Source organism: Artemia franciscana, chromosome 13 (assembly GCF_032884065.1).
Source record: "Artemia franciscana chromosome 13, ASM3288406v1, whole genome shotgun sequence".
NCBI lineage: Eukaryota > Metazoa > Arthropoda > Branchiopoda > Anostraca > Artemiidae > Artemia > Artemia franciscana.
In genome coordinates, this window is record NC_088875.1 from 42,533,650 (window position 1) to 42,545,911 (window position 12,262).

General features: G+C 35.6%; 1 protein-coding gene across 1 annotated transcript in view; it reads right to left on the bottom strand.

The window, feature by feature from the left end:
* LOC136034331 (nardilysin-like) overlaps window positions 1-12,262 on the bottom strand; it is a 36,202-nt gene that overhangs the window by 9,907 nt on the left and 14,033 nt on the right. Inside the window, exons 3-6 of the mRNA XM_065715464.1 lie at window positions 12,227-12,262; window positions 5,701-5,845; window positions 4,267-4,444; window positions 69-237 (exon numbers count right to left, since the gene is read on the bottom strand). Coding sequence (XP_065571536.1) covers window positions 69-237; window positions 4,267-4,444; window positions 5,701-5,845; window positions 12,227-12,262 — 528 coding nt within the window. The remainder of the gene's footprint in view (window positions 1-68; window positions 238-4,266; window positions 4,445-5,700; window positions 5,846-12,226) is intronic.

Consider the following 12,262-nt stretch of genomic DNA (forward strand, 5'->3'; position numbering starts at 1 on the left):
TTGCTATTGTAATAGCATAGATACATGTTCATTAAAAAGAGAAGCATAGAAAAAAGTGTAAAACTTACCACTATCAACTGCTCTTAGCTCCCTTTCCATAGAATCTTTCAAAAGCAACGGGGAAATGAAAAATTGAGCAAAACGATCAAGTGCCCCTTCAAAATATTTTGGTAAAACATCAAAGACGAAAACTGTTTCTTCACAGGCAGTATGAGCATTAGAATTGCCTCCGTGAGTCTATAAGCATCAAAAGAAACACAACTTAGAAACAATAGGGAAATTATTTTCCAAGACAGTGGAATTCCATTCAGTGAATATTTCGACCCTAAGTCCAAGGGCCGTCTTCAGCACAACACCAGATATATATATATATATATATATATATATATATATATATATATATATATATATATATATATATATATATATATATTTATATACATATATAATATACAAAATTACACTAAAATGTGAAAAGAGAAACTAAAAATCTCTTTGAAAAACATTTTTAAAACAGCCTTAACATCCTTACTTCAACGAAGTTCAACCAGGACTTAAAACTTTTTAAAAAGTTTTTAAAAGCACTTTTAGTTTTAATTTTCATATTTTAATGCAAGTTTTTGCAAATAATCCTAATTCTACAGATTAGAGATACCAGAAGTGTTCAATGTTTCCCACAAGTATTTTGTTTTTGCAGGGCAACTTGAACCATCAATTCGAAACAGGGCAACTCTAGACTTCCTACATTATTTATTTCAATGTTTTGCACAAATCAATTGTCAAAATTTGCACTGAATTGATGCTTCCATTGCTTTTCAAACATTTTAAAAATGAACCTGTTGATCTAAAGAAGGTGAAAATCAAGTTCAACTGTTCTGCTGAATTTTTACTATGGCGTTCAGTTCGAACCATTCTGTAATTCCTCCGGGTCCACTTTTGTTCCCTCTACAGATGGAAGTCAGTTAGTAATCAATGGAATAGAAAAGGATTATAAAGTTTGGGAAAGATCAGGAATTAGTGCAAGTTTTGTTTTTATTGTAGGGAATTTTTTCTTATTGGTGGTCTTTGTGAAGCAGAAGAATAGAAAAATAAAGAAAAATATAGATACTGTTATATTCAAAAGTTTTTAAATAAGGAAGCATAATTTTAAAAGTAAGTAATGAATTTGAGGAATATTTTGAGTTTTTAATTTTTCTTTAAATTTAAATACAGGGTAATTAATAGTTGTTTCGGGTAGTCAAATTGATACAACCACTTTTTGACCAGCAATCACTTGATGTTTCTCATTCAAACTCCACTTGATGTTTCCCTCCGAAGAAAAGAGCACGGAGGACAAATACTCGATGATTAAAAAATGGACAACTCAATAGAAACCATATTATGAAAACACAAATTCCCCAAGCTTCTGAAGATACTCCAGGAATGTCTAGCAGCAAATAGAAAAGCAAATCTTAAGAATGGCTTTGCTAAGTACTAAGTTAGGAAACGAGAAGGTCAATCAAGTGAATAGCTGAACTCTCCTGGATAATATGATAAGTAAAGATGGTGGACACAGTGAAGATGTAAAAAGTTAAAAAAACAAAACCCCAGGGTGTTTTTACAGTCAAAAAAGTTTGGAAGAATAGGAAAATAAGTCTACGAAACAAAACTTGTATTTTGTAAGCTACAGTGACAACAGTGGTCAAGTATGGTTACGAAGCTTGGGCGCTCCGAAAGATAAAGGAAGATTTGCTAGGAATTTTACAGAGAAATTGCCTATGGATTATTTTCGGTACCTAGATGACTAACCGTATTTTAAATATTAGGCCATACAAGAAGTGTGGTTTTTTCAATACCATTTTCTAGGGCTATAATGAGAAAAAGGTTGAGATGGCTAGAAAAGTCTTGGAGATGAAGGATGACAGACTGCCAAAGACTGTTCCTTTCAGTCATCCATCTAGGACTAACCAAAAAGCAGGTCAACCCCGAATAGGATGGCTAGAGGTCGTAAGGAAAGATTCAAAGAAAATTAGAGCTACTTGGGAGGGGTAAACAGTGAAGGCCTGAATGAATTGGGGTGGATGAGGAGTGTACACAGCTCTGTTGGTCTGAGGCAGCTTTATGCAGCATTGAGTTGTTACTAGTAGGTGGCCCACCAGAACTACCAACTTCAGCACAAGTAAAATCCACAAGAGGTTGCAGAGAACATCAATAAAGATTTATTGGATTTACTGCAAGCCCTCAGATCCGAAAAATCTATGAGGAACGTCAGGCATTAACACATCAGGGAAAAGATACAGAGGAACTACGTTTCGAGTCCGTCACGGCTGACGCATTAGAGTGGAAGAATTAGTCTGAAACTTTAAGTTGATGAGTCGGCGAACACTGGCCCTTCTACGGTGTTGAGCGGGGCAGCAGCCAAAACAGTATCAGGGTGAAGAACTCATTAACCATCTGCCTGGACCAGGTAGGGAGAGATCTTCCAGCCCCAAGACTGAGTAACGACAAAAAGGAATTTCGCTTCGAGTTCGTCACGGCTGACGTATGGGAGTGCAAGAGTAAGTCTGAAAATGTAAGTGATGAGTCGGCGAACACTGGCCCTTCCACGGTGTTGAGCGGGGCGGCAGCCAAAACGGTATCAGGGTGAAGGACTCATTAACCATTTGTCTGGACCAGGTAGGGAGAGATCTTCCAGCCCCCAGACTGAGTAACGACAAAAAGGAATTTCACTTCGAGTCCTTCAGTGCTGACGTATTAGAGTGCAAGAGTAAGTCAGAAAACGTAAGTTGATGAGTCGGCGAACACTAGCCCTTCTACAGTGTTGAGCAGGGCAGCAGCCAAAACGGTTTCAGGGCGAAGGAGTCATTAACCATCTGTCTGGACCATTCAGTCAGACATTGCTAGATCATTTGGAGAACAGAATTCGTAATGACCGGCATAAAAGTCAGCGAAAAGGTAGTACATAAATAAAAAAAAGTATACTGTGTCATTTCATATGAAATTCTTTCATTTCATTTTCTTCAAATGACGTTATAAGTAAAAAATACCGGGGCAACTTTAAACACCCTTTTATAATTGGTATAGCTCTACTGAAATATCCATATTATAGCTAGTAGATAAATAAAATAGCATGACCTTTCATTTCAAATAATCCTTTTATTTCAGTCAGGTAATATCAAATCATTTGGAGAACAGAAATTGTAATGACCAGGCTATAAGTAAACAAAAAAGTAATAAATAGATGAAAAGTATTACCTTCCACTTCCACTTTCACTTCATTTTCCTAAAATGGTCTCAAGAATGGTTTTGTTAAATTGTTCAGAGCAAAGACATTTGGTTTGGTGTAAAAACATTTTCCCTTTCCTTGGCAAAAAAGATATGTGGATTTCTTTGACAATATTTTTTCCCTTTTCTGATACAAGGGAAAATTTATCCTTATGCAGTAATTTAAACAGAATAATGAACTGAATGATACTACATTATTATTATTAATATTACCATTCATAATATAATTGTTTATATTACAAATATTATTGTGATTTTAATCTATAACAGAGCATACTCTACTCTCGAAAACTAAACAATATTAAGTTGTCAGATCAAATTCTGCGGAGAATGCCTTACTTTTAGGGAATAATATTGTGACGTTGAGAATGAAGGGTTTACCAAGGGTTTTGACGCTATAATATAGCCAATCGATGTTAATGACATTGGGTTCCGAGCCACTTAAGGATAAAGATATGAAAACATCTGATTATCCCTTCCAAATCATTATAAAAAGAAAACTTATTTGCATGCTGACCAATAGCGCGTGCAGCACAGGTGCCAACCTCCTGATTCTATGCCTTCGGCCGGGAGTATAACGCGTGGTTAGGGGGTCAATAATCCAACGCTTCCCGTGTTTTTTCCCAGATTTATTCAGGCACCCGGTTGCAAGTTGCAACTGAATCGACTCTGGCTAGGCTTACAGATTCACAACGCTTACCCACGTTCCAAACCAAATAATCAGCGACACCAGGATTCGAACCCCTACTGTTACGGACACAGGATTGCAAGTCCGTGTGCTAACCATTAGTACAGCTGAATCATGCGAAATCATTAGTGACAACCTGAATTGCAGTAGCTCGGACACGTAAGAATAAACTTAACTAAGGGAGGAAGGCGAATTAATTATGAAGTGGAGATTCGGGAACAACAAATATTGCAAAAATCTAAAACATTTTGGGCTGGAGAAACGCCAAAGAGGCCTGACTTTGTCATTTACACCTTATATAACAAAATATTTACCGTGACAAAATCGTCGAATTCATTTTCTGATTTGTATTTCTCACTTCCCATGAATACCATGTGCTCTAGAAAATGGGAAAATCCTGGCAAGTCCTCTGGATCCTGGAAACCACCAACTCGTATGCTCAGAGCTGCAGCAGCTAATTTTTCAGCGTCAGATTTCCCCTTGTCCTTCATCCTACAAGACAAAAGAAAACGAAATATTAGAAAAAGGGAAAATCCCGGTCAGTCCTCTAGATCCTGGAAAACACCAACTCGTATGCTCAGAGCTGCAGCAGATCATTTTCCAGCATCAGATTTCCCCTTATCTTTCACCCTGTAAGACAAAATAAAACAAAAATATTTCACGTGTTACATAACTCTGATATTTATTTTGAATTGAGGGTCCAAGGAGAGGGAGAAAGATATTTGATTGTTTGTGAATATCTTATAGAAGTTGATACATCTTATATAAATATCCTATAAAAGTTGGAAAATTCAATTTTTATTAAAAAAGACCACCATATGCAGTTTTTTGGTAGACACGAGCACCAAATTAAAAATTTTAAAATAATAAACGTGAATGGAAAGCTGGAAAAATAACCTAAAACATATGGCACCAAAGAGTTTAAGAAAGTGTAGCTTTCCTTTGAGGGCTTAGTGGTCTTCTAGAATTGGGAGATTGTTAATGTTTGAATTTTTTACCGACAATAAGCCTTATCAAAAAATTTAACTGATTATTTTTGCTGATTGTCCTAGGTTCTTTAAGAAAAAAAAAACATGACGATTAGAGTTTAGTTTGCGTCATACTGGACTAAAAGTTGGGAACTTAATTCAAACCACATATAGAATTTTTTTTTATTTAATCTCTTAAAACGATTTCACTTAATCTACGACCTTTACGTCACACTGCTACGGTATCCAATATTTTGAAGAAAGTATTAATTGGATATGATCTCACCTATTAGTAAAATAATCAAAAGGGGAAAATTAGCATCATCTGTTGTTATTCCTAACTCTTTGTTACAGGTTATTTAAGACATGAGAATGCATAGATAATATCTTCAACTCGAATATTCTGCCAACTATGAGCTAGGGTGCTGAGTTATGGGGAGTGGAGACTTCACAAAACTTGAATAAATTCCGCTTATTATTTTAAGAGATTGTTAGTGACTAAATGTTATAATAATAATTAAACTTCATTTTATACATTAAATTTTACAATCTATATTTTAGTTATTCTACAACATTAGTATTTCACTATATTAAATTATACTGAAACTTGACTTTAGCATCAACAAACATTCGAAAAAATTCTACCTGAAAAAAAAAACTAAGCAGCTCAGGTTTTTATTGGAATCTTATGGATATGCACATAGAATGTATTAATATAATGCCATTGGTGGCACCATTATGAAGCAAAATCTAAGAAGTGGTTGAGCACTTATTTCTTACTTGTGTGATTGTTCCTCATCCAAATCCTTATCAAATTCTAGAGCATCAGTGTCTTCTTCTTCTTCTTCTTCTTCCATCAATTCATTATCAGTTGCTTCTTCTTCTTCAGAGCAGCTGACTGACGCCATGGATTCACACAAAGAAGCTGAAAAACACAAATAGGACCTCTAACTTGACACACATCTAGTTGTCTCTAAAACTTGCACCATAGGTATTTCAAACTTATAAGGTTGCTGAATTCTATTTATTCGTCTTTTTCTTTTTCCTTTTTATTTGTTTTTCTTTATACTCCGCCATGTTGTTGTTCTGACGGTGGGCTAAAATAAACTATCTATCTATCTATTAAAACATACTGCCATCTAGCTAACTTGCCTTCCCCACATGTATAACTGTTTAAACTAATTGCATTATTTGTAATACAATTTGTCAGACAAGGAGTTCACTGACATATAAGTTACAACACGGCAACGATTTGTGCTTAGCAAAAATGTGATGAATTTTTGAACTATTTTTTTCATTTTCAGTTTTTAGCAAAAAAATAATAATTTATTTTAAAAATAACTTCTTCATTTGTTAATATAAAATTTCTTGCAAATTTAAACTGAAAACTCAATAAGAAGAATTTCAGACCAACAATTCAAAATTACACAAATTCAAGTATGCATAACAAAACAAAGAAATAAACATGGAAACAACAAACTGGTCTATGGCCCGGAGAAGAAGAGAAACGATCAAATGAAAGCTTCGCCCGTTCTTCAGAGTAAAAAAAAGAGAAAAAGAAAAAAAAAGGAAAAACAACTATAACCTAAAACTAAAAAAATACAAATAAAAATCGAAAAAAAGCTGAAACAAAATAACTAATATAAATATATATATATATATATATATATATATATATATATATATATATATATATATATATATATATATATATATATATATATATATATATATATATATATATATATATATAAGTTGTCTGTGTGTGGGTCTGTCGGGTGACGTCATGTTTGTGTCTTGACTGACGTCATGTTTGTGTCTTGACTGACGTCATGAAGTTAGTTGTCGTCATTTTTGTTATGACGGTGACGTCATTAAAGGTATTTAAGACATGCGTTCACGGAGAAATCTATTAATGTTTAACTCTAAAATGACTGATGAACTTACAATGGCAACAGCCGAGGAAGATGCTCAAAGAGTCTATGCCAAAAAACTTGCTGCTGATAGAGAAAGTAAGAAAAGAAAGCGTGCCGAGGAATCAAAAGAACAACAAGAAAACAGGCTTGAGGCTGATAGAGAAAGAAAGAACAGAAAGCGTGCCGAGGAACTACCAGAGCAACACGAAACCAGACTTGCTGCTAAAAGAGAAAGTGAAAAAAGAAGGCGTGCCGAGGAACTACCAGAGCAACATGAAACCAAACTTGCTGCTAAAAGAGAAAGTGAAAAAAGAAGGCGTGCCGAGGAATCACAAGAACAGCAAGAAATCAGGCTTACTGCTGATAGAGAAAGTAAGAAAAGAAAGCGTGCCGAGGAATTAGAGCAACCTGAAAGTTATCGCCTGGCATTCAGGTACAGCCCAGTCGATGATTATAGCTTGAGTAGATGTGTTCAAATCGGGACTATGTCTAAAATTTGTCCCTATTGCAAGGCCTTGAAATTCAATGGTGAAACAATGGGAATGTGTTGCGCCTCAGGAAAAGTTAAACTTCCTCTATTGGCTGCACCACCAGAGCCATTGAAGACTTTCCTTACTGGAACTACGTCAGAATCTAAGCGTTTTTTATCACAAATCAGAAAATATAACTCATGTTTCCAAATGACGTCGTTTGGAGCCCAAATCGAAAATCCAGATCAATTTTTGTCTACTTTCAAAGTAAAAGGGCATATTTATCATAGAGCAGGGTCCCTTCTACCATTCTCAGGCGAGAATCATAAATTTTTACAATTGTACTTCATCAGTGATAGAAATTCTGAATTGAATGCACGTTGCGAAATTTCCCCCAACGTTGAAAGGACAATCGTTTCCCAATTGCAACATCTTTTCCACGAAAATAATAATCTAGTGCGTCTGTTCAAAACAGCCATCGATTTGATGCCTACTGATACGCATAAGATTGTTATTTCCGCTGACAAAACGCCTCCTGGCCAACATGTGCGTAGATACAATGCTCCAACTATCGACGAAGTGGCAATCGTTATGGTCGGTGATCAGTTTTTACCTCGAGATATTATTCTTCATAAGCGAAACGCTCAGTTGCTAAGAATGGCTGAAACTCATCGATGCTACGATGCCCTACAATATCCTATCATTTTTTGGGATGGAGCCGACGGCTATCACTTTAATATTAAATTGATGAATCCAGCCACTAACAAAGAAATGAATAAGAAATGCAGTGCAATGCAGTATTACTCCTATAGACTAATGATTCGGCAGGATGAAGAAAACTATATTTTAAAATGCCGTCAATTGTTTCACCAATACGTCGTTGATATGTATGCTAAAGTTGAATCAGAACGTTTGCTATATATCCGCCTGAATCAGACCAAGCTCCGCTCTGAACAATACATTCATTTGCGAGATGCAGTTGTAAATGACGGTAATACCACAAACGTTGGAAGATTAACAATTTTACCTTCGTCATATGCTGGCAGTCCCCGTCATATGCATGAATATGCTCAAGATGCTATTGCGTATGTTCGTCTCGATGGTCGTCCAGATTTATTTATTACATTTACATGTAATCAACCTTGGGACACCTGATGAAAATGTCGATAAGGGGTTACATGATATTATTGTAAAAAATATGATACATGGACCTTGCAGTGCACTGAACGAAAATTCACCATGCATGGCCAAAGGAAGGTGCACAAAGCAATATCCTCGACATTTAGTATCCAACACAATTACTGGCAATAATGGTTACCCACAATATAGAAGAAGATCTACTGAAGATGGCGGTAAAACAGCAATAATAAAGAAGCGTAACGGTACCACCATCGAAGTAGATAACCAGTGGGTTGTTCCATATTCCCCATTATTATCAAAAACATTTAATGCACACATATACGTTGAATACTGTAACTCCGTAAAGGCAATCAAATACATATTTAAATACGTCAACAAAGGCAGTGACATGGCAGTTTTTGGCTTGCAGCCCGATATCAAACATATCGACGAAATCGTAAAGTATCAGGCTGGAAGATACATAAGCAGTAATGAAGCTGTTTGGCGAATTCTTTCATTTCCGATACATGAACGTAGTCCAGATGTTGTTGACTTAGCGGTACATTTACAGAATGGTCAACGTGTTTATTTCTCGGAAACCAACGTGCAACAAAGAGCCCTGAATCCAACGGATACAAAGTTTACCGCTTTCTTTTCGCTTTGCAAAAATGATTCTTTTGCAAAAAAACTGCTGTATACTGAAGTGCCTTCGTATTACACGTGGAATACTAAAAATAAAGTATTTAAACGTCGAAAACAAGGTAAGTCAGTCGACGGCCAACCTACCATCTTCAAAGATACCACGATAGGAAGACTCTACACCGTTCACCCCAATCAACATGAATGCTTCTTTCTACGCCTGCTTTTGGTGAATGTACCCGGTCCGACATCCTTTGAGTATTTGAGAACTGTAAACGGTACTATACATGACACTTACCGTAGCGCATGCCAAGCTCTGAATTTATTGGAGAATGACCAACACTGGGATAACTGCATCAATGACGCGTGCGAAACGTCAACTCCAAGTCATATTCGTGCATTGTTTGGCATCATTTTAACAACTTTGCTCTCCATCAGCTCCTACAGAGTTATGGGAAAAATATAAATCAAAAATGTCCGAAAATATACTCCATCGAAAACAGTTAGAGACGTCAGATATGACTTTTGACTTTACATCAGAAATTTATAACTACACTTTAGCTATTATAGAAGATTTGTGCGTACGTATGGCAAACAAACCTCTTCAGGATTTGGGAATGCCTTCACCTAACCGTATCGCTGCTTTTTCGACATGTGTAGAATTGGATCGTGAACAAAGTTACAGTACGAGTGATCTATTTTCGTATGTACAAAATAACATTTCCAAGTTAACGTCGGAAAAAAAAGACATTTATGATACGATAATGCATTGTGTCGATAACAACGTTGGAGAAATTTTCTTTTTGGATGCGTCAGAAAGTACTGGTAAAACGTTTGTGATAAAACTGATTCGGGCATCAATTCGATCAAAAAAGGATATAGCGTTGGCAATTGCGTCGTCCGGAATAGCCGCAACATTGCTGCCTGGTGGAAGAACTGGTCATTCCGCTTTGAAATTGCCTCTGAATTTGCATTCTACAGTAACTCCCACGTGCAATATTTCCAAATCATCTGGGATGGGTAAAGTATTGCAGCAATGCAAACTTATTATTTGGGATGAGTGCACAATGGCACACAAAAAATCGCTCGAGGCTCTGGATCAATGCTTGAAAGATTTGCGAGGGAAGTCGAAACCCTTTGGCAGCACATTAATATTGCTTGCGGGAGATTTCAGGCAAACATTACCTATAATACCTAGATCAACCCCTGTAGACGAAATGAATGCTTGCCTGAAGAATTCTAATTTATGGGCACACGTAAAAACATTAAAATTTACTACAAATATGCGTGTCCGATTGCAAAACGATGACAAATCAATTGCTGACAATTGGAAACGGAAAGCTCCCAGTAGACTCAATTTCAGGACGTATACAACTACCTGCTGATTTCTGTAATTTAGTGACGTCCAAAAATGAATTGATTGAAAAAGTATTTCCGAATACTTTAAACAATTATAAAAATAATAAATAGCTGAGTGAAAGAGCGATTCTGGCATTCAAAAATATAGACGTCCACAAAATCAACAATATTGTTTTGACCAAGATTCGAGACCAAGCAGTCCTTTACAAATCAGTCGACACAGTTTTGGAACCAAATGAAGCGGTTAATTATCCATCTGAATTTTTAAATTCCGTGGATCTTTCAGGGTTTCCACCACACGTGCTACAACTAAAAATAGGCGTACCAATAATACTTTTAAGAAATATCAACATACCGAAGACTTGCCGTAAAAAAAAACAATGGAAAAGCTAATAGAGGCCACAATCTTGACAGGGCCTTTTGAGGGTAAGGCTGTTCTTATTCCTCGCATTCCCGTGATTCCAACGAATCTGCCTTTTCAATTTAAAAGATTGCAATTCCCAATTCGATTAGCATTTGCAATCACCATTAACAAAGCTCAAGGGCAATCATTGGAAAAATGTGGTATAGATCTTAATACTGATTGTTTTTCCCATGGACAATTGTACGTTGCATGTTCGAGGGTCGGTAAACCTGACAATCTATTTATATGCAGCGACAATTGGACAGCGAAGAATGTTGTATATTCGCAAGTTTTACGCAGTTAATTTGTATTGTATCTATCTGTATATCTATCTATATAAAAACGAGTTGTGTGTATGCATGTTTGTTTGTTTGTAAAAAGAGCGTTTGCATATGAAGTCATTATTAGTACATAAGGCTTTGTATATGCAGAGACAATGGGAAAGCCAATAATGTTGTATATTCGCAAGTTTTACGTAGTTTAAAACACATATATAAATCTATCTATATTCATAGGTGGTACACAGGGACACAACTACAATAGCACGTAACTAATATGGCGCGTAACGACTTACTTGCGCTGGGGGGCTTGGGGGGGGGAAGCGCCCCCACCAACTAGGTGTTGGGGTGGCGCGAAGCGCCACCCCTACAGCTAGTATATATATATATATATATATATATATATATATATATATATATATATATATATATATATATACATATATATATATATATATATATATATATATATATACAATTAATATTCACATATACAAAACTTCAGAGGCATATTACAGTCACATATATATCTACTCATATGCAGTGGACGAACGCATTAAAATAGACACTACTAAAACCTAACCTTTATTGATATTTGTCTTTGTATAATATTTCCACTCCATCAAACTCCTAAGGGCTAGAGTGCTATTTGGATTTTACTGAAAACTAAATAGATAGGTTAAATTGATTGTTTTATTTTACAAATTATTTTTTTTTTACATTTGAAAGGAGTAAATCTAAATCCAAGAAAAGATCAATACAAATTTATTGATTATTATACTAATAAAAACAAATTTTATGTTACAAACACAATGACATCTAACAAAAACCTCTTGAAATTTAGCAGTTTAATTGTTTTTCATTAAAAAAAAAATCAAAACCCTTCAAAATGCATCTTGTTTTCATAAATTCACACATGAACCTCCAAGCTCCTGAGTGGATTATAGTGGTGGTAACACAGCACCTATCTATAGTAAAAAATTTTTATGAGTTTGAACCTTTTCCTAATGGGTAAAAGTGTCCAAGGGGTAGATTTAAACGACCCAACAAGGATGTGGATTAAATAAGCTAATTGTTTTACAGTGCATTTTAAAGATCCCATTCAAAAAGGAAAAAAAATACCTTGTGCTATTCTTCCATGATTTCTATCTGGATCAT